Here is a 26,907-nt window from a genome sequence, read left to right on the forward strand (position 1 = left end):
AAAAAAAAAGGCTCCTTCAGTCTTTGACAGACTATGGATACCTACCGTAGGGGTGCCTACACGTGAAATTTTTTGTGCAGGAGGTAGGCAATCTCCAACCACACCTCTCGTGAGTTGACATTGTTAGATACCAGTGGCAAGTGGAGTATATGTTCAGGACGACTGGAAACAAATGCAGAGATAAGCGGAGAGCACATACACTGCCTAGAATTTTCAAATGGTCACCCATCTGGTACTAAACAGGCTCAACATTGCTTAACTTCGGTGATCTGGCGAGAACCAGTATATCAATGCGATTATGCCATATATAACTGACTTACTTCCCTTGTTATTATGTCATGTGTTCTCAAAGAAATATGACAATGGATTTTTACAATAAAGATCAAATACACGTGTTTTTTTTCTAAATAATGCAGTAATATTTAAGTACTTCTGACATGGCAATTAAGTAGACTTTTAGTTGAAATTGATACAAAAAGTCAGTAGATACGATTGTTTTTTTAATTGATTTTTTTTTTGTTTTACAAATTTCTCTATTCCAGTGTAGTTAAACCAAACATTTTTATACAAGAAATTTATCTATATATCTATAAAAGTGAACGTGTCTGTGCATCCGTGTGTCTGTGTACCTGTGTCTGTGTGTCTGTGTGTCTGTGTGTGTACATTTCCCTATGCAATAACTCTGTCAATTTTCAGTCTATAGACTCGAAATTTGATGTACAGGGTACAGAGATTTGGGAAAATCTTTGTGATTGGTTTTCGGCCGGAAATTTGACTGTTAAGAGGTCAAAGTTCACGATTTAACCTTTGAGAACTCTACCAAACTCCTCCAACAATTTTGTGTATAAACACTGGAAATTTTGGATATAGGTTCTTTGAACATGGATCTAACTTAATAACTTGATTTGAGCCCAAAACAAAAAAATGTTAAGGGGTCATAATAGGAGTCAAAGTTAAAAAAAAAAAATTGACCACTGGGGTCTCTACCAAATTACTCATACAATTTCTGGTCTAAACATTTGAAATTTGACATAAAGGGTATTCAGAGATAGGGCAAGCTTTTTAATTTGTTTGGATCAAAAATCTTTAGTTACCAATATATAAATGTATGTATGTATGTATGTATGTATGTATGTTTGCATGTCTGTCTAAAACTTTCGACAGAGGTGACGGATTTTACCAAGATCAGTATCGTTTTGAAGTACGACTTTTCAGATGACAAATATTGAAAAATTGGCTAAAAACATTAATATCTTCACCTTCAACTGGGCACTTTTCTACGGGGGGGGGGGTCGCTTTTTTCGCCGATATTTTTTAAAGTAATCCTTTCCTTTCGATTGTCTGGCCTTAATTTAAACATAAGTCACTTCTGGTTTGGCAGTGGTCGTAACAGCAAAGACATCAGGGTTTTTTTCACATTCTTTTCCTCCTTCGCGGTACGGGTTCGAGCTTGCCTATTACAACTTTCTTTTTTTTTGCTCAACACACACCTCCAAACACCCAGGCAACGCCAGACACCCATGCTAGTAAGAATATAAAGTTATTTTCATGTTAGTTAAGGTTTATAGTACAGCACTTGTTTGGATAAAGAAGTTGAGTGAATACTAGTTACAAATCAATATGTTTATAGAGTGAATATGCATGTGTAAGTTATATATGTTTGTGAGTTTTTAGCAGCATGGTATTGTGTATGTGTATTGGTTTACCTTGTTATTGTTAGTATGTGTGTAGATGTGCATGAGTTGATAAAACTGGCATGTGAGTCATTGAGTTCTTTCTGCCTTGCTACCTTGGCCTTACAGGGCATGAGATGGTTTGTAAAGAATACATTTTGGGAGAGGGGGTCTTTCACGCATGTGCAGCTAGTAGTAAAGTCTGAAAAAACTGTTTTTGGAAATATTTTCTTATAGGAATCTCAAAGTTCCCACTGGTTTACTACTTTCGCATATATGTGTTACTTTTTTAAGTTTAAAACAATTTCCATTGGTTGAAAATTGTTTGAGTTAACACTCTCATGTTAAAACTTACTAGCTTTAGGAATAGAGTGTATCGAAAGAAAGGGGGTTAGCAATTAGAACCATTTACATTTAAGCATTCATTTGAATCGCATCCTGATGTCTTATCTACTACAAGTTTATTGGAGCACATTCTATGAAAGTGCTTATAAAGTAAGCATAATGAACGAACACTTCTCTGTTTCCACAGATGCTGGAACTTAGTAGATAAGGTAGAAATTCTCTTTACAACCAGTCTTTTTGAATTGAAATCCATGCTTAATTGCAGAAGAGTTTCAGATGGGTATATAATCTCTACAAGTCCTGGATATTAAAAAGGTTTTGGTGCTAGCTGATCTATACAACTCCTAGAGATGAAGAGTGGGTAACTGATTTGTACAAGTCCTGAAGATGAAAAATTCTTTAGTGGGTAGCTGAGCTGTATAAGTCCTGAACATCAAAAGAGTTTTCAGTGAGTAGCTAATTTGTACAAGTCCTGAAGATGAAAATGTTTTGGTGGGTAGTTGATCTATACAAGTCCTGAATATAAAAAGAGTTTTCAGTGAGTAGCTAATTTGTACAAGTCCTGGAGATGGAAAAGAGTTTTTGGTGGATGGCTGATCTGTATAAGCATTGGATTTGAGAATTTTGCAAGAAAAGAGCAAAGCTCATTCTCATGTAAACATGAAAAATTATGTGCAGGAATTCTAAAATATTCAATACTACCAAAGATACCCATGCTTTGCGCGGGACTTTGCTGTACACTCAGGTAAAAACTTCTACATTGAACTGCCGAAGAAAGAACCCTATTGTAGGGAATAATCCACTGGTTTGTGATTTCTTGATGAACATACTGACCATTTTTCTTCATCCTTATTGTACCAGACTGACCTCCAAATGAGTTCTTTATGACAATCAGCGACGCTCAGTTCAGTAGTTAGATGCTGACAAAGCTCCACGACACTTCCCGAGCTGAACCAAAAAAAAAAAAAAAAAATCATGATGATTGTTTGATCGTCTGTGACTGGTCTTATCCATTACAGTTTCTTGAATGTAAGTGAAACTATTACAGAGAAGAAGTACTGTCAACAAATGGATGAATGCATCATATTTTGCCCTTTATATATATACTAGCGGGTGGTACCTGGCGTTGCCTGGGTGTTTGGAGGTGTGTGTGGTTTTAGGTAAATCAAAACATCTGGGTATTTGTATCGGGGGAGGGGGTTAAAATAAAAAAAACGTTTTGGTAGGTAAGTATGAAGGATTGAACCCGAATCCTTGAGTCAAAGTTGGAAATTAAAGTGTGAAAAAAAAAAGCATGCGACGTTAACCGTTGGGCCACCACGAAATAGTAACAGAAACATGTTTGAATTTATTTAAGTATTAAAACTTGGCAGGTGCCCGTACTTAATGAGGTCAACTTTGACTGCAGGGCAGTATTTTATTTATTGCAGGGTAAGATTTTTTTTTTGTTTCCCTAAGATGTTGTGGGGAAAACCAGCTCCCCATAAAAAGGGGATTGTCCAAATTGAATAGCAATCGTCTGATATAAGGAGAAACTCCACATTGATCAAAGCTGATTGTTTTCGGACATTTCTGACGATCGTGACCGGAAATATGCCGCCAGAATTAGTTTCGCTTTTATTATACGAAAAAGCTTAATGCACATGCGGCAATCGAAAAATGTTGCATATTTATCTTTTCAAAGTCGTGCAAATTAAATAGACAGGCGACCCTCGTTGTTAACTCATAGATATTATCATTTAGACGTGATATAAAAAGTTTTAAGAAGAAGTGAGTCGACCAATCGCTTCTCGGAAAAAAGCCTTTTCTCAGACATACACAAAAAGCGAACATACATACATACATACACACATTTTCGCTTTTATATTTATAGATAGACTAGCGGGGGTTCCCAGTGTTACCCGGGTATGTGGAGGTGTATTAAGGACCCCCAGACGGGTGGGGGTGTTAAACAAAAAATGTAGTAGTGTTTTGGGGTTCTCCAGCGTTGCTTGGGTCGAGTAAGAAACCCCTGGGATGATGGATTAAAAAAAATAAATAAATTGGTAGTAGAGGAGGAGGGGGAGGTGAAAAAACAGTAGGGTGAAGGGAGAAAATAAAGTGGTAGTAGGCAGGCAGGCAAACTTGAACCCATAATGCTAAGGAGGAAAAAAAACAAAACGTGACGCGTTTGCTGATGTCTCCACAGTCCAACTAAAAGTTCGGAACATTGAAATTAAGCGAAATCAATCCAACTGATACGATAACTTGCAAAGATGGCAACTCAAAAACCGACTCCTCGTTGTGGAAAACTGCCCAATTTAGCGTGAAGGAATTAATGTTTTTGGCCAATTTTTCGATATTTGTCATCTGAAGGGTCAAGCTTTAAAATGATACCGATCTCGTGAGGATCCATCGCCTCTGTCGAAAGTTTTTGCAAGACATATAAACACACACACACACACACACACACACACATATATATAGACTACCAGGGATATCCGGCATCGCCTGAGTGTGGCGTGGTGCAGAGGGGTAAAATAACAGCAGGAAGTCCGGGTGGAGAGAGGTGTTAAAAAAATGGTAGCAGCAGAGAAAGGGAATCAAATAACAGTATGCAGTCAGGGTGTTAAAAAAGAAGTGGTAATAGGTAGGCTCGAACCCGTGACGCAAAAGCGGAAAAGAAAGTGAAAAAAATCTGACGTCTTACCGATGCTTCATGACACGACCGGAAGCTGAAAACATTCAAATTAAGTGTAGTCAATCAAAAAGAAAAGATGACTTGCAGAAATGGTGTCGGAAAATTCGCCCCTTCCTACAGAAAACTGCCCAGTTGAAGATGAAGGAATTAATGTTTTTGGCCAATTTTTCGATATTTGTCGTCCGAAGAGTCAAGTTTCAAATTGATATTGATCTCATCAGGATTTGTCGCCTCGATCAAAGTTTTTTGCAAGACATACAAACACACACACACACACACATTTTGCCTTTTATATGTATAGAAGAAGACTACTGGGGGTGTCTGGCATGACCCGAGTGTTTAGGTGGTGTAGTAAGGACCCTCAGGGGAAGTTAAAACAACAGTAGTGGGGTGTGTGTAGGTGGTGTAGTAAGGCACTCCGAAATAAAAAATTGTAGTGGGAGGGAATCAAAACAACTGTAGGAGGAGGTGTCAAAAAAAAAAAGAAAAAGTGATAGTAGGCAGGCAGGCTCGAACCTGTAACACGAAGGAGAAAAAAAGGTTAAAAAAAAGTGACGTCTTAGCCAATGTCTCCATCGCCCGACCAGAAGTTCTGCGTAGTCAATCGAAAATAAAATGATGACTTGCTAAAATGTCGGTGAAAAAACCGACCCCTCCTTGTACAAAACTGCTCAGTTGAAGGATAAGGAATGAACGTTTTGGACCAATTTTTCGATATTTGTCATCCGAAGGATGGAGCTTTAAAATGATATCGATTTCGTCAGGACCCGTCGCCTCTGTCGAAAATTTTTGCGAGACATACAAACATATGCACACACACACATTTTTCCTTTTGTATATTACACTGACGGGGGTACCTGGCATTGCCTGGTTGTGTAGAGGTGGTGTAGTAAGGATATTAATAGCAGATGTCTCCAGGTGGAAGCCGTAAATGCTAAAGCAAGATGTCCAGTGGACAGGGGACGAGAAAGGATAGGTGTTGCTAAGCTGAAGGTCCGATTCTGACTGCTTGATGTTCCCTCAAGACTTTTTAGGAAACAGATGAATCAATGCACCCTGTTAGCTGATAGGTCAGCCTGTGGCCGAAGAACTCAGCAAAAACTGCAAGAGCTACTTTCTTGAGCAGCACCACAAGACATGGATGTCTACTGAAACTCACTCCAGACGCCCATCACAACATCACGCGAGGAAATCCTGGGCTTTCAAACCAATAAACATCAAAACTGGTTTGATGACAACAATGAAGAACTGAGGTGACTCGTCAACGGTAAAAGAAAAAGCTTCCACACAAATCCTAATGACCCGTAGTCAACTGCAAAGAAACAATGGTACCGGAAATGCAAGGTTGCCATCCAAGAATACACATATACTCTTAAGAACAATTTGTTAAGGAACAAAACAAGGGTGATTCAACAACTCGCAGACCAACACGAAACTCATGGTTTCTTCGATGCTACAAAAGCCATCTATTGACCCTTAATGCAGTGTCAAGCTCCCCACATGAACAAGGATGGGTCAACGCTGCTCAAGAGTGCCTCTGTGATTAACTTCAGATGGAGTTGAAGAGCTGCTGAACTAAGCTAATCTGTATGACAACAATACTTTGAATACCATTCCTCAAGCACCGATTGATGAATCTCTTGGCAGAATCCCAAACCTCCAGGAAGTCAAAGAGACGATCAAATCCTTGAGGAATAACAGGACCCCCGAACTTGCTTATATCCCAGCTTAAGTCTACAAGACTGGTGAAAAGCCAACTATATCAACTCATCATCAAAATCTGGGAAGACTAAAGAGTTCCAATGAACTTCAGATATGTTTTATTGTCAAGATCTTTAAGAGGAAGGCTGACCAATCAGAATGTGGGAAAGGTCCTTGTTCATGTGTTGAGTGGACACCTTTCTCTACTCGCTGAAAGAGTTCTTCCAGAAACCTAAGCTGGTTTTCACTCGGCACATGGAACTACGGACATGATATTCTGAATACATCAACTTCAGGAGAAGTACAGACAGCAACATCAACCTCTCTATACGGCATTTATTGATCTGATCAAGGCTTTCAACTCAGTTCTAAGAAAGCTGCTTTGGAAAACCTTTTTGGATGTTCCAAGAATTTTATTGAGATCCTTAGGCTTCTGTAACAAAGACATAAATGCCACAGTCTTCTATCCTGACAGCACAGGCGAGTCCTTCAAAGTTAAAACAGGTATCAAACAGGGCTGCATCATTTCCCCAAAGCTCTTTGTCATGTTTGTGACAGCCATGACACACATTGTCAAGAACGACCTTTCTCCATGATCCAGCATCGGCTACATGACAAATGGACGAGCTTTCAATCTCTCTTGCCAAAAAACAAAATCCTTGATGGAATTCCAGTATGCCAGTTACAACTGTGTCAAATCCATCTCAGAAGAACACCTGCAGCAGATTCTGAATGCCTTCAACCATGCCTATATCGAGCTTGGCCTTGCCATTAACCCAACAAATGTGGAAAATTATTTCCACTATTTTATTTTGTCCCTTTTTTCTCTCTTTTTTTCTTCTTTCCCTCTCTCTATGTTTCGGTTTTCTTCCTCCTCTTCCATATTACGTGAGCTCGTTCTGCTTACTGATTGGACAAGCCTTTCTTTATGTGCCAAAACCTTCTCATTTTTTTAAGCATTTTTGAAAAGGAAAATTAAGTAGCTGTACAGACTTTGAAAAGAAAGCGTTAAATATGTCTCAATGGATTGATCGAGGTCACTGGCAAAGAAAAGAGACCAAAGGACTTTGTGGACAGTTTTTCTGTTCTGACTAGACATTAAAATAGTTGAAAGGTATATATAGAAAGCCTTCCTGATATTTTTTTGAATGATGAATGCGATACAAATCAAGGCTGGACGATGAGTTGATATGTTTAAGACACAATGAAATTTGGGTTTGTGTCAAGTCCTTTCATACTGAGTTACATAATTCGATATCATGTGGAAAAATATCCTCCTAGTCCTTGTATTTGGATGCTGTTTCTGTCATAGCAGAGAATGAATTTGTTGAAGAATTGCTATAGCAACAATGACATGCTTGCTGAGCGAATGTTGCAAGATATGTGGAGATACATTAGTTAAGTTTCATGCATAGCAAACACACAGACACAATGCACAACACTTTCAGTTTTGAGACACATATGATTATCGCCCCTTGTTGCATATTTCAGCCGATAGATGGCGATATCACTTTTCTCTTTATTTCTCTCTTTATTTCTCCCTTTTTCCTCTTTTTCGGGTAGCATGCAATTAGGACACAGGTGCCATGCACTCCAAATATGTTTTACACACCAACTGATTCTGTTATGAGATGAACTTTCGTGTACTATCCAACTTTATCGAGGTAAGCTCAAACATTGCAAATCATGAACAAACTCTACAATCATGAATTACCTCTGTAACAACTTTAAACAAATAATTAATCTGAGATCTCACCTATGAGGCAAAAATCTACAACTTGCATCTATGCACGCATGTTAAGTAATTACCGGGCAATGCCAGGTAGAAACATTTAATTGTCTATTACCTGTTTATCTTTCTGTCTGTCTGTCTGTCTGTCTGTCTGTCTATCTATCTATCTATCTATCTATCTATCCAGTGGAGTAAATAACAGATTGAATCATGGGAAACAATAAGTTCAGCGAGTATGCAGGTGCAGAAAATGTTTAAGGGTAATGTTGTAACAGGTATCAAACTTAGTTGACCGATCAGTTTGCACTGGAAGTATCCAAATTGGGACCGGACATAACGTGTCAAGTGTCACATGTTCCGGTTTGTGTAAGTATAGTTGGAGTTGGTTTTGAGCCACTGAAGAAACAAGATGAGTTAAACAGGTTTCCTCATAAAGGGGGCGACAGTTTTCAAATGAATGCAGAGAAACCACGGGCCAAGATCCACTCCAGCTCTGCTGTGATGAAATGCCTGGGAGTGAATAAAGAATATATATATAAAACATGCATCATCTTGTGTCTGTCTTGAAGCATTTCCTTTTAATAGAACCCAGCTCCACAAGACGTTAGCGAATCCCCTTGAAGCAAACAACAGAAATAGTTATGTTGTAATGTTACATGAATTATATGTAATACATACACACACCCACGAACCTAAATGAGTCACAGGCCATTAAGACATTTAGGACACAAGGACAATAGTCCATTAAATACACAGTTAGATAGGCAGTTAGATAACACACGTTTTATAAAACACACACGTCTTATGCATTTTTCACAATAAAATATGTATAAATATTCTTTCTAATATCTGCATCACCTAAAAGAGAAATTTTGTACCTACATTCTTCTGTGTTTGATCCCCTTGGATTGATTCGTCCTGTTACTATTAAAGGCAGAATCCTTCTTAGAAAATTGTGGAAGTTAATGGTATCATGGGACCAACCGGTTCCCCCTGATATTTTGGCTGACTGGAATAAGTTTTATGAGGATTTGATCAATATTGATGATCTTCAGTTTGATTGATTCTCAGTGGATTCCAATTCTTCAGCCACTTTGACAGTTTTTAGTAATGCCTCAAACCTGGCAGATGGAATAATGGTATATTTATATCAGCATGTTGAAGCCAAGTTAATATTTGCTAAAGTAAGAGTTGTACCTTTCGTATAGTGGATTTACTCTGATGAATGGAAGACATTTCTCAAAATATGGGGCATATCTCTGCGAGTGTCATCAGCCTATTACTCGCAAAGCAACGGCAGAGCTGAGGCAGCTGTCAAGCATATGAAACGGATACTAACAAACATTAGCCTCAATGGTACACTGGACACAGACAAAGTAGCAAAAACACTTCTACTCCATCGCAACACACCACCACCCGACATTTACATCAGCATGGTGAAGCTAGGTTGATATTTTCTAAAGCAAAAGTCATACCTTTTGTTAGGAAGATGTTGCCCATCGAAGAAATTAATTATCTCTGGATACAAAGGAACACACAGGATAAGTCATGGAGGTTTCTAGTTATGTGTTTCTAGTTTCGGATTTTGACTCTAAATTGTGAAATTTTATTTATCTTTCCTTTATAAGGGAAAATTACAAAAGGATTATTCGTCTTGTGGTTGTGCTCATGAAAATGCTACCAGTAAAGAACTATGACTAATGAATCTAACGGATCTAATGGAGAATGGACACTGCTTAAAATGAGGAGACAACAAGGATTGTTTCTAAAAAGGAAATAATACACTTTCTATAAAGGATTTATACAAACTTTGAACTGCCTTCACTAAGTGAATCCTCCTCTCTCTTTCTCTTTCTCTCTCTGTTTCTCTTTCACTCTTTCCAAGCTCTACCCTTTCAAAAATGTTACTATATAAGAATTTTGCTTGTAAGCCAGATGGACAACTCTTGTTACCGTCAGATTAAAGACTTTTTCCTATCAGGACTTTCTCCTTAATAAAAAATCATTTCTTTCAAGTTATTTTTTTTCTTTTCTTTTATTTTCTTTTCTACCATGAACGTTTCTTTTTCTTTATCTAAGTTTCAGGTATCAAGGTTAGAACAATTACCTTCTGCTAGACATAGCGGATAGAATTTTCTTCAATATTTTCTAATTTAATATTAAAAATAAAATATTTTCAAGTGTTAACTTAATGCTGAGTTATCTATCCTTGACCTTAGCTCCACGAGTGGGGGAGAGGAGTGCACTGTCATGGCATTGTCAATAAAAGATCTCACATACATCATAGATGAATAACCAAACGCGTGTGTCCTGTTGTCATTCCTAGTTATATAATTTTCCTATATCTTAACTGCATATGGTGTCAGAAGTGGGATTAAAACAAAAATAAAAGGAAGATACAAAAAACTCATCCCAAGTTAGGAACAAAAAGAAAAAAAAAAAAAAATGCAGCAAAGTCAAAGGATGCACAAACGTAAATTTCAATAATATCTCAAAATGTCTAACCCAAATGAACTTCCAAGACACACTGACGTTGACCTGATGACTTTTATGTTGCAAAGGCAACAGTAACAGCTTACTATGCAAAAACAAATTATGAACCTCATGCCATATATTTTGCCCGCCAAGCAATGTGCCCCCCCCATTGTTGCACCATCCACGTGTGAAACCCTTGTGACCAATTATCGAACCCGACCCATCGGATAATAGATGGGTTATATTCCAAGATATGTGGTTATGCTACAAGGAAATAGTATGGCTCACCAACCCTACCGAAACCCAAAATGAGCAATTGTCTGCATGCAGTTCATCCCTTAATGAAATGCTATCCATGAATACTGCCACAGAAGAACAACTACTTGAGTATATTAAAACAGTTGCAGTGAAAGCCGTCCATCCTGAGATATACCATAAACAATTCTTTGTGATGAAGCAGAATGATGGGGAGATTATTACATATTTCATTTCCTGGCTGTAATCATAAGCGATGCTCTGTGCTTTTGATGGACAATGTGGTTGTAGTAACCAACAATGTACAACGCAATTCTCCGAGGATATGGTTAAGTCCAAAATCATTGCTGGATTACGAGGCACCTCCCACCAGAGCAAAATATTGGCAGAGATTAATTCCCTGCCAACTTTGGATGACTTAACCAAATGTTCTTTGACTCTGGAATCTACTGCCAGAGTATCGAACCACTTCCGACTGGCAGAGACCACACAAATCACCTAAATTCAAATCTGTGTCATCCCTAAAATTACTGCTGCTAAGTAAGACAAAAATTAACGATGATATTTGCAAGCGTTGCAGATGCAAGACGCACCCAAAAGGTTGAAAACAATGCCCTGTTTGGGGCAAGGCATGCTACAAATGCGGCAAGGAGAACCACTTCTCAAGTAGTGATGGGACGATTCCAATATATTTTCTGATTCCGATACAATTACCGATTCCGAGTCTTTATAAATCTCTAAATATTTAACAATAAAGTTGTTATTATGTCAGGATTACAGTAAAAACATGTGTTAAATGTGCATATATTTTCTCGAAATGTAAAAACAAACTTGTGAGGGTGATTTATAGCTTTTAGCTTTACTGGTAGTTTAAGATCAATAAATATTTATTATTTTATTATTTCTACCAGCAGTGGAAGATTTTGTTTCAAACAAAATCAATTAAAAAAAAAAAAGATAAATAAAGGAATCGTTTTTTTTGGTATTAAAAAATAGGCACATATTTTTCCGATTCTGATACCAATTCCGATTTCGATTTTTCTGATTTCTAATTCAAGGGATTGGAAAGCAATGTGAGCCAAATGTGTGTGCATGGCTGTTGCTCAGCCACGACCACCCAAAACAATATACCTAGCGACTGGCGTTCTGTCATTTCCTCTGTCTCTTCATCTTTATTACACAAAAAAAAAAATCAAGTCCTGAGGTGACAGCACCATGGGTGAAGGGGGCAGGCCTGGATAGCTGGATGCCCTTAGCTCGCGGCTACACTCAGGCGACTGCTCAAAGATGATCGCTCCCTGGTGACGTGTTGTGATACCAGAGTTCGGCAGCTAAAATCATGACTGGGCTGGCCTATTGAGGACCATCACAGCCCACTCCACATGGGGAGGCCTCCTAGAAAAGATGAGGTAAACATCGGACATGGCAAATCCGTTTGGTCAGCTTACTGCAGTTGGCAAACCATCCCACTAATGCAGTTGAAACAAGAGAAAGAGAACATTAGGTAACCAACACCATCTTCCAGTTACCAAAACGACAGAAGACCATGTGGAGATACCCCCGATCTAAACACTGGCACTTACTGGACTATGTCTTGACCAGAGCCTGAGACCAAGGAGATATCAGCATCACCTGATTCATGTCTGGTGGGATGTCTGGTGTGAACGACTTTTGGACAGACCACAGTCTCCTCATCTCCCAACTCTCCATGATGACCCTTTGACCACCCAGAAGGATACCTAATAGCGTATCATACCAACACTTTGACTGTAGCAAACTCCACAACCCACAGCTGGCACAGAACTTCAGAGAAGCCTATGAATGGTACCTCACAGATCCTGGGGTTCAGGCCATGGTAGAGCACCACTGGACCACCCTCAGAGATGCCATGACCGATGCCACAGAGGAGACACTGGGTTGCCCCATCAAGAAATAGCAGGACTGGTTCGATGAGGATGACACTACCGTCTCTCTTCTCATTGAAGCCAAGCGATGAGCACTTTTGACTTTGGAGAACCAACCTACAGCTGCTAACAAACGTGCTCATAAGTTAGCTGTAGCAGATTGCCATGAAGCCCAGAACACTTGATGGCAAAGAAAAGCTGCAGAGATACAGAGTTTCACTGACCAACGTGACATACGCAGCTTTTATGCAGCAACAAAAGAGATATTCGGCCTCACATGGTCGTCAGTAAGCAGCCTAAAGGATGCAGATGGGGCCACAACCATCATAGATAGCGAGGGTATCCTAAACAGATGGAGGTCTCACTTTGAAGAATCACGCCAACACTCCAGATGATCTCCTGCAAATGACTCCACAGCATTCCATCTGTCACTGGATGGTACTACCACCCTCTACCCAGGACTTCAACAAGGCCCTGAAGTGCATGAAGCCTGGCAAAGCTCCAGGACCAGACAACATCCTGCTGGAACTCTTCACTCATAGTGGCTCCAAGCAGAGGAACTGCTTAATGCTCCTCAAATTGAAAATATGGGAAACCAAGACCCTCCCCAGTGATTTCCGCGATGCTAACATCATTACCATCTTTAAGAAGGGGGACAGGGAGAACTGCAATAACTATTGGGAAATATCACTACTAAGCATCACGAATAAGATTTTTGCCCAGATTCTCCTTGACTGCCTCCTCATCCTCACAGAAGATGTCCTACCAAAGTCCCAATGTGGCTTTTGACCCTCCTCCGATATGATCTTCTGTGTGGGACAACTATAAGAGAAGAGCCTTGAACAACAACAGTCCATCATGTTCATTTTCTGGGATCTGAAACAAGCCTTTGACAAAGTGCCACGACATACCATGTGAGCTGTCCTCACAAGGTACAGTTGTCCGTCAGACTTTGTCAAACTGGTGCGCACCCTCCATGACTGAAGGATTAAAAGAGTTTGTCATTGGAACTCTCTCTCTCAGGACCATTCCTCATCAACAACGGCCTGAAGCAAGTTGTGTTCTGGCTCCCATGTGCTTCTCGCTCTACATGGCAGCAATGCTCAAGAATATCCCCCTAAAAACACCCATGATTAACCTATGATTCTGTATGGGCGGAGGCATTTTCAACCTTGCTTGACTCTGCACCAGAACGAAGACAAACTTGTGTGCAGTGTCAGAACTGCAGTATGCTGATGACAATGCAACCTCAGATCAGACAGCAAAGAACCTGCAGTTATTAGCATATGCATATAACTCTGCCTATAAACGCTTTGGGATGCAGGTCAACATGGACAAGACAAAGACCCTCATCCAACATCCACCAAGACTGATAATCCCAAACTTTACCACCACAATTAACGACCAACCACTAAAAAAAGTGAACCAGTTCCCCTACTTAGGGAGTATCCTAACATCTGCTCCCTCATGCAAGAAGGACGTGGAGAACAGGATCAAGGTAGCCCACTCTGCCATTGGATGACTCAGCTGCTGCGTTTTCAATAACCACGCACTAAGGATGACCACCAAAATAATGGTGTTTCGGGCAGTATGCTCTTATATGGATGTGAGACATGGACACTGTATAAAAGCAATATAAAAATCTGGAACGCTTCTAGCAAACCAAACTAAGGCAAGTTTTAAAAATCTCCTGGGAGTGCCGCACCACCAATGTTGAAGTCCTGGAATGAGCCTCAGTGACCAGCGTAGAGGCAACTATCATTCACCACCACTTCTGCTGAGTGGGACATATCTACAGGATGGATAATTCAAGGCTCCCCAAGAAAATGCTGTATGGAAAATTGGTGTAGGGTATGAGGCCATGGGGAGCCCCAAAAATGTGTTACAAAGATGAATTCAAGCGCACCCTAGCTCTAACAAATATTGACCTGTCCTTGTGGGAAGAATTTGCCAGGGACAAAAAGATGTGGAGAGGTGCAGCACCGTGGACTTTGGGGAGAGAAGGAAAGAAATTGAAGAGGCTAGGAGGAGAAGAAGAAAAAAGCGACAAGAACGATCTCGTCCCCTCTTACCCTGTGAATACTGTCCATGACTTTTCCATCATAGATTCGGACTCAACAGCCATGTCAAACACAAGCATTCATCCCAAAGATAGGAGGCTGGTGACAAGCGACAGGACCAAATACTCGGATATGAGTGGGAGCCGCCGCCACCGCCGATCTATCCTTGACCTGAAGTCTCCATGAGTGGAGGAGAGGAGTGCACTGTCATGGCGGAGTTAATAAAAAGATCTCATGTACATCGTAATATGAAAAACCAAACACTTGTGTCCTGCTGTCATTCATTGTTATGTAATGTTCCTATATCTTAAGTATATGCCAAGAAGAAATAGAATAGATATGTCAGTAATTATTTAAAAAATTGGAATATAAAAAATCAATTCTAATTTTCTTTATTTATTTTATTTATTTTTACTTTTGATAATAATTGCCACTTTTTTTTTTTTTTTAACTTTTGGTAGTAATTACTAGGGCTAGGACAACAGCAAACCTTCTCTGCCACCAATAGCAATGGCCAGTGACTCCCTGTCTGAGAGTACATCTTTCAAACTGCTTGGCCTAACTTTCACAGGAAACATGAGCTGGAACAATTATATTGAAAACATTGCCAGGGCCGCTGCAAAAAAGGTAGGCTCTCTCTACCGTGCTAGAAAACTACTGACACCTGAAAGTATCCTGTACCTCTATAAGGCAACCATTCGCCCATGTATGGAGTATTGTTGTCACATCTGGGCTGGTGCGTCTACTACTAGTCTCTCGCTCCTAGACAAGGTTCAAAAAAGAGTCGCCAATCTGATAGGCCCTGAACTGGCATCTAAGCTTCAGCCTCTGTCCCATCGACGAAACGTTGCATCCCTCTGCTTGTTCTACAAGTATTTTAATGGTGAGTGCTCTGACGAACTGCAGACACTTGTGCCCCCACGTCGCAGACACCCTCGACAAACCCGGCAGGCAGCTAAATCCCACCCCCACACAGTAGAGATCCCTAGATGCAAAAGATCCTTCTATTCCAGTAGTTTCTTCCCTAGAACCGCTAGACTCTGGAATTCCATTCCAGGATCATGCTTCCCTAACTGTACTGACATGCAGAAGTTCAAGTGCAATGTGAACCGACATCTTGCTGCCCAAATCCCTACATAGTGCCCCCGTAGTTGCTGACCCTGATAGTAGCCCCCTACACCAAAGTGGCAATGTGCCTTGTTTGGGGTGAAAATGTAATAAAAAAATTTTTTAAAAAGAAGCATATTCTTTTCATTGTTTTGACTCTCGAGTGTGTATCCGTTGATATCTTATATGCTTTTATATAGAGTGATGTGGTTCTCGGTTGATTAACTGTATCTAATTGTGTCGGATATATACTCGAGAGTCAAAACAATGAAAAGAATATTCTCAGATTCTGCTGTCACAGCCCTAGTAATTACCACTTATATTACTGTACTGAAATAATAACCTTATTATTTAGAAAGCTATTCTTAACGTGAGGAGGGGATAGTGTTTTGTAACTATTCTGTACTTTCACTTAATAATTTAATAATAAAAAAAGATATCGTAAAACTTCAATTTAACCTGAAAATACTATTTAAAAATTTTTTACGTTAACTTAAGTGTGCATATTTATTGTGGTGACATTTTGTCCGAACACCGGTTGTAACGTCAGAGTTACTGCCCATGTGACTTATCTTCGCAAGTTTCTATTATTGCTATCCACCTGTGAAAAAAGTTTTACTCTTGACGTATCAACATTGCTAATGGCCATCAGTTTTTAACCTCAATTTTTCTTTGCTTTGTTCATTGTTACAAATTGATACAACAAGGCGTCTCTCTCTCTCTTTATTTTTGTCGTGTACACTAATCACGTTGGTAAGTTTCGTATTATTATTATTAGTATTATTATTATGATTGTGTGTACGTAAAAAGTTGTATTACTAATCTGAAGTTAACTTTCTTTTTCTTTTTTTGCACTGTTTATTAAAAAAATGGGTGCTTATTCAAATTATCACTTTATAACGGCAATTAAGAATAAAGAAGATACAGAAAAGTTTGTATTATATACGTACTCGTCACGGAACGAAGATATCGTATTCCAAAAATTACGTAACTCGATCAAGTAGTTTTTTTTTTTTTGTGCTTGTTGACACCTCGATTTAAAAAAAAAAATGTCGTTTTAAACAAAAACAATATTACGTACTTAATTGTCATGTCGAAAATAGTAATATATCAAAAAAAAAAAAAAAAAAAAAATACGAACATTCATCGAGTTGCTTTTGAGTAAAAAGAAAAAGTTTATCGCCATGGACAACAAACATAACAAGAAGCATCATCTTCGGCCATGTGTACGTGTGTAAAGGGGGGGGGGTAAACCTAACGATTATAACAATGTTTAGTATATATTTTTTGTACACTTTAACTGTAACTCTATCTTCATCGTAGTTTTCTGGATATTAAGACTTTTATCCAATGTAATGCCTTATGTTTTCACTGGCGGCCATGCCCCATGCCCCCTCCAAAAAATGAACACGCGCATCATGCGTGTTACAAAACACCCCGTACCCATCTTAAGAATGGCGACGGCCACTGAAATTCATTAAGTAATACATGTGAAAACAATGTCTTGATGTCCAGAAAACTATTTGTCTGCCCTAAATTTGAATTTGATATTCGGGGTTTGTATTACTGCACACATAGATTCGAAAAAGTTGTCAAAAAACAAATATATAACAAATAAATGTTATCAAAGGCAAGATAAGTTACTTTTCTACCAAACTGGATATATTTTTCGTGTTTTTATTCAATGTAACATGTTTATTCAGCTCGAAAACCATACAGTGTTTACTGATGTATTGGAACATTCAAGATGGCGTCTGATTCTCTCTTTAACACCGTAAGTTTGGGAAAAGGTGTTATAAATAAAAAAACTATGCAAAATACTATTAAAAACCCGCCGAATATATGTCAACCTATTTCACGGTAACATATATTGAGCGAGTTTTTAACAGTATTTTATCCGGTTTTTTATTTATAACACCTTTTCCCAAACTTACCGTGTTAAAGAGAGAATCAGACGCCATCTTGAATGTTCCAATACATCAGTAAACACTGTATGGTTTTCGAGCTGAATAAACATGTTACATTGAATAAAAACACGAAAAATATATCCAGTTTGGTAGAAAAGTAACTTATCTTGCCTTTGATAACATTTATTTGTTATATATTTGTTTTTTGACAACTTTGTCGCATCTATGTGTACAGTAATACAAACCCGATATTCGTTTTCTGTACTAGTGCACTTATTGATCCGTGTTGAAATAATAACTATATTATTTAAGAAAAAGCCATTCTTAACATGGGGAGGGCCAGGGGAGGGTGTTTTGTACCTATTCTATTCTTTAACCTTACAATTGAATTAAAAAAGTGCACTAGCACCTCGTTTTCAACAGATTTGAAACTTTCTAAAAGTCATTTTAAAGGTGAGTGTTGAAAAGTAAACATTTATCCAGTTGTTTACGATTTGGAGTTATGTTGTCTACAAAATAGTTTACTAAGTCCACTAGAGATTGTTTCTAATGTTTTTTTTTGTTGTTTTTTTTTATTCTGATTTTTTAATTTTTTTCCCTCTTAATTATTAAACAAAAGAAAAACACGAACTTTTTATTTCGAATTTGTACAATAAGTGTACGTCTGTACGAGTTTAACATCTTCAAATGACTTCCGTATTTTTTTTTTTTTTTTTTTTTTTTTTTTTGGGGTATTTTTTTAGATTAGGTCCACCTCCACAATTTTCTTTTAACTGACGACTTGGAGAGGTTTTCGACTATGCTGAATACGGAAATCGCATTGAAATATTGCAGAAATAAGTAGTTATCGAGATATAAAAAGTTGTTTTATGCATTGTATTCTTTGGCGGCCATCTTTAACCGCGTAGATTTGTTTCTGGCGCGCGCGCACGTGCGTAACAAAGATGGCCGCCAAAGAATATAATGTATAAAACAACTTTTTATATCTCGATAACTACTTATTTCTGCAAAATTTCAATGCGATTTCCGTATTCAGCATAGTCGAAAACCTCTAAAAGTCGTCATTTAAAAGAAAATTGTGGAGGTGGACCTAATCTAAAAATTTACTTTTTTTTTTTCCTCGCAGAGTTAAAAACATTTACTTCAACAACATTTTGAATGATATCTGTGCGTATTATGATTTGTTAAAGTTTCGGTATTTTTTACGACGTGCCCCCCCTACCCCCCAGTGTTCCACTGCTCCAGTGTAGTATGAACACCCTCAACCACCCCATGTTAAGAACGGCTTTCGAGGTTGGGGGGGGGTATTCCGAAAGCCGTTCTTTCTTAACATGGGGAGGTTGAGGGTGTTTATAATACGCTAGGGCTGGGGCACGTCGTAAAAATTTACCAAAGTTTTTTTTTTTTTCTTTTCAAAGAGTAAAATAAACAACATTGTATTCTAAAAAAAAAAAAAAAAAAAAAATACAGAGGGGGTGGGTACCGCTTCCATACGTGCACCAAGATAATTTATATATCCTTAAATTTTAGAATTCTTGTAAAATCAAGAAAATCAAGGGGAGGGGGCATTAGCTGAGACATTAGAAGTCTGGATTGATTAATTAATAGCCGTGAGTTTCAGGGGTCGAGAAAATCGTATTCAAAACTTCTCTGATCAGTTTTATAAATTATAATTAAATGTGTACCGATTAATCGGCAGGTAATCAGCCTAATAGACAAATCTACCGATTAATCGGTCGATTATTTCCTTTTCTCTTTCCTATTACTTTAAATCATTTCATCACGGCCAACTGACTCATCAGATAGCTTTGACACATTAACATAGTAACTGCTAATTTAACTTAACATTTGTTAAGTATCTGGCCACTATTATGACTTTTTGTCTTTATTAAATAAAATTACAAGATACAATTTCTAATTCTTAAATGAATATAATTAAACAATTAGATAAGAAAAAGAAATTACAAACCAACTACAAAGTACAAATTATAATTCTTTAAGTGAATAACTATAAACTGAAGTTCTGCACCTGCTGCTGCTCTACTTCCTCTTCTATTCTAGCTGCCTGTCTCCTCTGTTCTCATAGTCTCCTCAGTATTTAAAGTTAAATACTTTTAAGTTGTAATGTATAGAAACATTAAACTTTCTCTATTTTTATGACACAGCCTGTTCCTCAGAGGTTCATACACATTACCACCTGTACTAAAGAGCCTCATATCTTCCAAGATAAGATGGTGCGCTTAAATATTTTGAAGCCAGTTTACTCAACAGTGGCAAGATCTCCTTTGTCTACTTCCACCACTGAAATGGATCATCACCTCTTGCGAGTAGTTGTAAAGCTATGTAATGATCAAGTTCTTTTGTGCACTTAACCATAAGGGATTTATTCCTTTTGAGTTTAGATTGTGATTCTTGTATTTGTGTTTTAGTTGCAGTCTCCAGGTTTAACTGAGCTTCTACCTGCCATAAATTTTGATTTTTTTTTTTTTTTTTTTTTTTTTTTTTTTTTTTTTTTTTTTTTTTTACTGTAGGCTTATTTGAAGCTAATTCATCAAATAGGTTAAAAAGAGATACTGTTTTACTTTCACTTTGATCCTCTTGACCCCAAACAAAGCTTGAAAAAGTGTATCCTGCCGATTCTGCTTCATTATCATCAATAGAAAGTAGATGTAGAATCCAATTCTTAGCGTTTTCTATGCCATTCTTTTGAAATTTAAATGTGAATCTTAGATCTTGGAAAGTAAACACAAGTTTTTATCATTTAGATAGGATCCAAATCTTGTTTCCATTGGTAAGGATTCCATTAAAGTATGAAATATCAGAATTAGATTGGACAGCTTTTGAAAAAAATAACCTCAAAGCTAAAATTGTGGTATCATTGATATGGTTGAAGCTCTGCAACTTGCTTCTTTAGTGATTTTTTTTTTTTTTTAAATGGACTCAGTAACTGGACAACTTTTTGAACAAGTCCCCATTGGAAAGTTTTTAAGTAGGAATTTTATAGCATCGCAAATTCTCGTATAAAAAAAATGAATGAATCTCTTATTAAAAATTTCCGGTTTCTGCAAATCGTCCTTTCTGATTAATGTTTATCAGATAACAAATATTCTGTCTTCTGAAAAACAGCTAAGTTCGTTTAGTTTTTTAAAACTGGTAAACATTAATCAGAAGGAACTTTTTTCTGCTTTTTCAACATAAAGCAGAGCGGTTCGCACAAACTAGAAATAATTTGTAATCATTTGTAATCACAGCATTAACTTGAACAAAGCCAATACAAAAATAAAATAAAAATGTTAAAACAATAAAAAACAGAACATTTTCAAAAACCCATTTCATAACATTTGGAGGAGTGTTTTTTCCAACTAGTCTATACTTTCACCTAACAATTTAATAAACTATGCAAAACAAGTGATTTTTGCCACAAGCATTGATGAAGGACAACTGAAGTTTTTTTCTTTATATGTGTTTGACTAGGGAAGGGGTTGAGGGAACCACCTCAAATGGACGAATGTGATCTGTGCCAAGCGAAGAATTCAACAGAATCGCAAAGAAATACCAATTTTATAAAGAACTCTATTGTTGATAATATGCAGTTTTTACTTTTCTTAAAATTAAATTGATGTTGAACATGCACTTAATTACATCGCCATGATAAACCAAGTGAAAAATACTACATAAAATTATTACATTTTCTTGAGGATACTATCTAAGAAGTCCATGGTGTAAAGAGTTGATATTTGGATATAGCATTCTACAATATATATTGATTAGGCATGCAAAATTCCAGATGTTATAATAGTGTTTGTGATATGATTTTGAAATTAGTATATGATTGACATTTGGTACTTTATTTTTGCCACCAAAATTGAACATAGCATTTTTATCGATTCATAATGAAGTAAGTTGTAGCTGGAATTATTTAAAACATAGGCATAATAATCATTATGTATAGAATTATATTGAATGTTCATATTTACTGTCGTTTTATTTGATGATACTTTAAAAATTGTCCATCAGTGCAATTTTGCTATTAGAAATGATGCAATGTTCACTTTTCACACTTAAAAAATGAAGGCCGAAATTAGATTTGAAATAATTGTACTTTTACTTCCTATTGTCTTTTTATACCAGGAGTGATGAAAGCATCTTTTGTGATATTTTTACAGATTACTTTTTTGTCAGTTGGTTTCCAAATTGCCATGTTGTAATTTACACACGTTTGTACTTCTTCACCCTAAACAGATTAGTGTATATGGCTGATCATCAGTGAAAAGTAGATGTAGGATCCAATTCTGAATATGTTTTCTATGCCAATCTTTTAAAATTAATATTTGAATCATGGATCTAGGAAAGTAGATATACACAAGATTTTATCATTTAGATAGGATGAAAATCTGGTTTCGATTGATACCCTGAATTGTTTATCAATGGTAAGGATTCCACTAAGGTCAGAAATATTAGAATTAGAATGGACAGCTTTTGACCAAAATAACCTCAGAGTTAAATTTGTACATATTATCATATATGTTGAATTCTATCTTGAATGAGTTTTTTTTTTTTCAAATTAAGCTGATCCTGTATTTCAGTTAATTTACTAATTGCTAATAGAAAGCGATTAAAGTGAGAAACTGTATTTCTGTTAAATGATGTAATGGTTGTCTTCACAGCCTGAGTTACAATGTATGATAGTTATTCTAAATCACATTCTCTGACATCAGCAACCATATTTGTTACTGAATTCTGCAAGACTAAGAAAACTTTATTGAAGATTTTATACTCATCCAAAACATTGTGCGATTCTCCACTTATTATTGCAACTGTGTGTGTGTGCCAGGAAATGGAACAACTCTAAGCATAGTTCTGCACTGTTGAAAGTCATTTGAAAACTAATGACCTGTCAAACTTGGAAAAAGAGCATTATCTGTCGAAGTTGTCCAAATGTATGTAGTTCATGAAATGCTGCTATTTCAGCAAGGAACAGTTGAATTTTTGTTTTACTTTTGTAAATATATCAAATTATTTTGCAGTGAAGTACTTTTTTGATGGAATGCTGTAATTTGAACAAAGTTTTGCAACAAACCTATTAAATCGAATGTCAAATGTTACACAATATAGTTTAATATCAACAGCAATCGTTTCTCTTATCAGATATTGGATCTCTTGTGACCTGTGATCATAAATATCTCAAATTATCTTTTTGGCCAATATTGATTCTGTAGTAATTTGGTGTTTTACTGGAGGCTCGTAGTTGCTGCCACTTGTTTCTGGAATTATCTGTCCCTGAATATTCATTTTTTTTTTTTTTTTTATCTGCAACTTTTGCTTCTTTTGAACAACCCTTTCTAAGATGGTCTAACATATTAGTCATCGTAAAATTTTTTGCAAATTTGCTACCCTTTGATGTGATGGTTTGACATAACTTGCAAGTAACTGTATTCTTATTCTTAGGATTGCCATAAAAATACTTCCAGCAGAAACTGGTTACCATAATGGTTGAAGCTTGTTGTTTTTAATATTTCGTTAATTTTTTACGTATTTAAATTACTTAAGTCTGGTATGTAATTAGTAAGTTATCTCAATAAAATATACATTATCTAAACCATCTATTTGCCTCAAATTCGGTGCAGTTGTAAAAGTCTACATGTTAACAGCACGTCATGCCTGTTATTTGATAATATGGTTTAGTGATGCATGTCTCTTTGCTAAATTGTCACTGGCAAGCAAAAGAGTGAGTTAACTTGTCTTCCTTTCCAATATAATTAATATTACTATCATTTATGACAACACAATTTGCTGATAAATCACCATTAAGAAAATCTATTAATCAGCCAATTATCAGTAATCGGCTAATTTGATAACACTAGTTTACAAAAATAAATTGTTGGTCTGAGGCAAGAATGAGGATAGTTGTTTTTTTGTTAATTTGGGTGTGCTGAATTCAAATCTATAAATAGTTTTGCTCTATCACCTCTAGTTTTCTGGATTTTGAATAGTTTGATGTTTATATAAACAGAATGTGAATATTTCAAGAGTTGCAGCAGCTTATAACAGATAAATCAGGACAGATAAAGAACACTAATTGAATCAATATAGTTGGATGACACAATTACACAATTCATAGTACTACAGACAGTCAAAAGTGTGTTTTCTTAGAATATCTGGTGTATTTTGCCTCTGGAATGTCACGCAAGCGTATCCAACAGAAGTCTCCCACCATGACAGGGTTCCATTTGCCTTGATAGTTATTCTCCATCTTCGTAATGTCTTGGTGGAATCTTTCTCCATGCTCATCACTCACTGCTCCAACGTTTGGCGGGATGAAGTTGAAGTAGGAATGGAGAAAATGAATTTTGAGTGACATTCGGTACACCATATCCTCATAAGACTTTAACAACTTCTTAACACGGGCTTGGTAATCTGGTACACATGTGTTACCAAGGAATTCACTACAGACCGACTTGAATGCTTCCCATGCTCTCAGTTCCTTTCCTTTAAGTTAAGAAGCTCCTCAAAATCAGCACTTCCTTGATTTGAGGTCTGACAAAGATGCCCTCTTTGAGTTTAGCAGCACTAATACCTGGGAATCAATTTTACAGTCCAAATAGTGAAAGTAGGCGGTTCTGAGAAGAGAAATGATGGTTCGATGCTATGCAACTGTTGTGAAGTCCCCATACACATAGCAGAAAGAATTGGCCTTGTTGAGGCATCCTTGACGTTTTAACGTGCTTGAAGCCATTGGAGAATCTGAAAATATAACAAAGTAAAACTCTGTATATAAAAATTTACTTGATCAATTTATATTATTTTTGGAATGTGACATTTTTGATTAGTACGTACTGGTCAATTTGCGCTAGAGTACCAGCTGGAGAATTACTTTTAAAAAGTTGATTTTTAAAGATATTCGACTCTGTTTTGAACGAGTTTAACATTTAAAATTGTCACCGACAGGTAGTTTTTAGGATATTAAAATCTTTATTATCCAATGTATTTCCTACTGTTTTCACTGGTCGACATGTTTGTTTTTGTATGCGCACACAAAAACAAATATGGCCACCAATGAGAACAATATGGAATACATTGGATAATAAAGGTCTGTAGCGACTGCTACATACAGCCGGAACAAATCTTCGGGATAAACATTTTCATAGCAATCATCGTTTTCAACACCGTGTATCAGAATGCGTAAGCACACAACGTTGTGATTTGACCGCATGAAACAAAGGAACTATATTACGTTTCCGTATGGAATGATACAGCAAACAGGCTGGAACATTCGAGAATATCGTTATATAAGGATTTGCCGTGAAAATCAAATCGGGTCATTCCAGTTTTTATTCCAGTTTTCTCGTCTTCCCCAAGACTGGATGTCAATGAAACTCCACCACTAGGAGGCGTTAAAATCCCGTCTTGAATTTGCATGCCATACATATGTACCTTAATTCTCATCATGGAAAATTACCACTTCGAGCAAGAATTAATTCTTCTTTTAACAATGTTATTTCGAACTACTGTTCCTATTTACTTGCCTCTCCACAAGGGCAGTTAGACACAAGGCCAGTTTTTAATGTGGAAAAAAAGTCCAGCTCCCCCAAAAGGGGCAATTTGGATAGAAACAAAAATAAAAATTGCCTCAATCTAGAAAGATTTCTCCTCCACTGATCAAGGTCAGAAAAGGTGAAGTATAGTATCAGACCAGGTACTACACTTTGCTTCTGGGCAAAAGACCAAGAAAAGAAACTTTTTTTCTTATGTGATGAATACATGCACGCATTTCGCTTACATGGTTTAATAATTGCTTATTCACATTCATTTCAAGCCATGTGTGACACTCTGTTCATAAAAATCAGTAATCTTAAACTTCATGCTATTCTCACGAGATCATCATTTAGCTAATCCTGCATAATGAACTCTTGTTACAAGAAAACACTTACGTTGGAATGATTTGAATTAATATTTCTAATATATAAATAAGGTCCTTGATATGACCTTAAACTATATCCGATGGTGAGGCTTTGGGGAGTGTGGAGCCGCGCTTTAATTGCCGTTGCTCCCAGGTCCACTCTGACCCGGAATGGTAGTACCTGTTAGGGTCCCAACTATAGGCTAAATAGAAACCGACTTGAAAAAAAAAAATTCTATTAAAAATTTTTTATTCAAAATAACTAGATTCAGCATTAAATAACCTGAAAAGGGTTGATATAAAACAAAAACAACCAAACCAACCATGTAAATAAATGTTATTTCATCTTAATACAGTGATTTTGAGTTCTTTGTCAAATGTCTATTTTCCAGAGTTATTTCTATATTTTTATGTATGTGAGGATGTCCATCCATAGCCTTTGAGCCCCTGGAGGGGCATAGGCCATCTACAACTTTTGTAGATGTTTTTGTAGCGAGGAGTTTTTTTTACAGGGTGAGGGTGCTGGTCCCACACCCAACCTTCCCAGAAGGTACATACTGTGCCTAACCTTCACAAATCGTCACCCATCTTGTACTGGCCAGGTTCAACGTTGCTTAACTTCAGTGATCTGGTGAGAACCGGTGTGTCAACGTGATTGTGCCGTATATTTGTGAGGATGTGCCTTTGGTGAAAATCTTCTATTAATCGGCAATCTCGTTAAATTTACCTTTTAACAGTCCTGCGGATACTCTACTACTTTCCAGGAAGTCGAGTCAGAGAGCATCAGAGGTTTTAGTTGGAGTCGGATTTCCAAGAGTACTAAGAGTCGGAATTTTTTATCCGACTCCTTAAGTCCAATAAATTAATTTTTTTACATGGGTTTTCCTGTTTGGTTTTACCAGTTGCACAATTTAGCAAGTTTTGCTTTCATTTTTGGAGATATATCATTTTTGTACTGTACTGCAATGCTTCTACTTCATCAAGACATTTCGGTCCATCAGATCACTGCAAATCCTGTCTGGGCAGCTGTTTTCGTTTTGGTTGTAACATCACACAGGATCAATGAAAATTCTCTTTGAGTGCGATCACTGTGGATTACATTGGATAACAATCGGATTGTAATCCGAAAGTTATCCAGTTCCTGAATCAAATGAGATTTGGCAATTGG

At 37.1% G+C, this 26,907-nt stretch overlaps 2 protein-coding genes across 6 annotated transcripts in view; both read left to right on the forward strand.

The window, feature by feature from the left end:
* Window positions 1-13,170: 13,170 nt before the first annotated feature.
* On the forward strand, window positions 13,171-13,554 carry LOC145278277 (uncharacterized). Its single transcript, XM_080130570.1, has one exon. The coding sequence runs from the start codon at window positions 13,171-13,173 to the stop codon at window positions 13,552-13,554; it is 384 nt and encodes a 127-aa protein (XP_079986696.1).
* A 2,895-nt stretch (window positions 13,555-16,449) lies between these two features.
* Window positions 16,450-26,907, forward strand: part of LOC145278044 (uncharacterized) — a 171,082-nt gene continuing 160,624 nt past the window's right edge. For all 5 annotated transcript variants that reach the window (XM_080130267.1, XM_080130266.1, XM_080130269.1 and 2 more), the window contains exon 1: window positions 16,450-16,685. The gene's annotated coding sequence lies outside the window, so the exon portion shown is untranslated. The remainder of the gene's footprint in view (window positions 16,686-26,907) is intronic.

Source organism: Euprymna scolopes, chromosome 6 (assembly GCF_053919585.1).
Source record: "Euprymna scolopes isolate OS-2025 chromosome 6, ASM5391958v1, whole genome shotgun sequence".
Lineage (NCBI taxonomy): Eukaryota > Metazoa > Mollusca > Cephalopoda > Sepiida > Sepiolidae > Euprymna > Euprymna scolopes.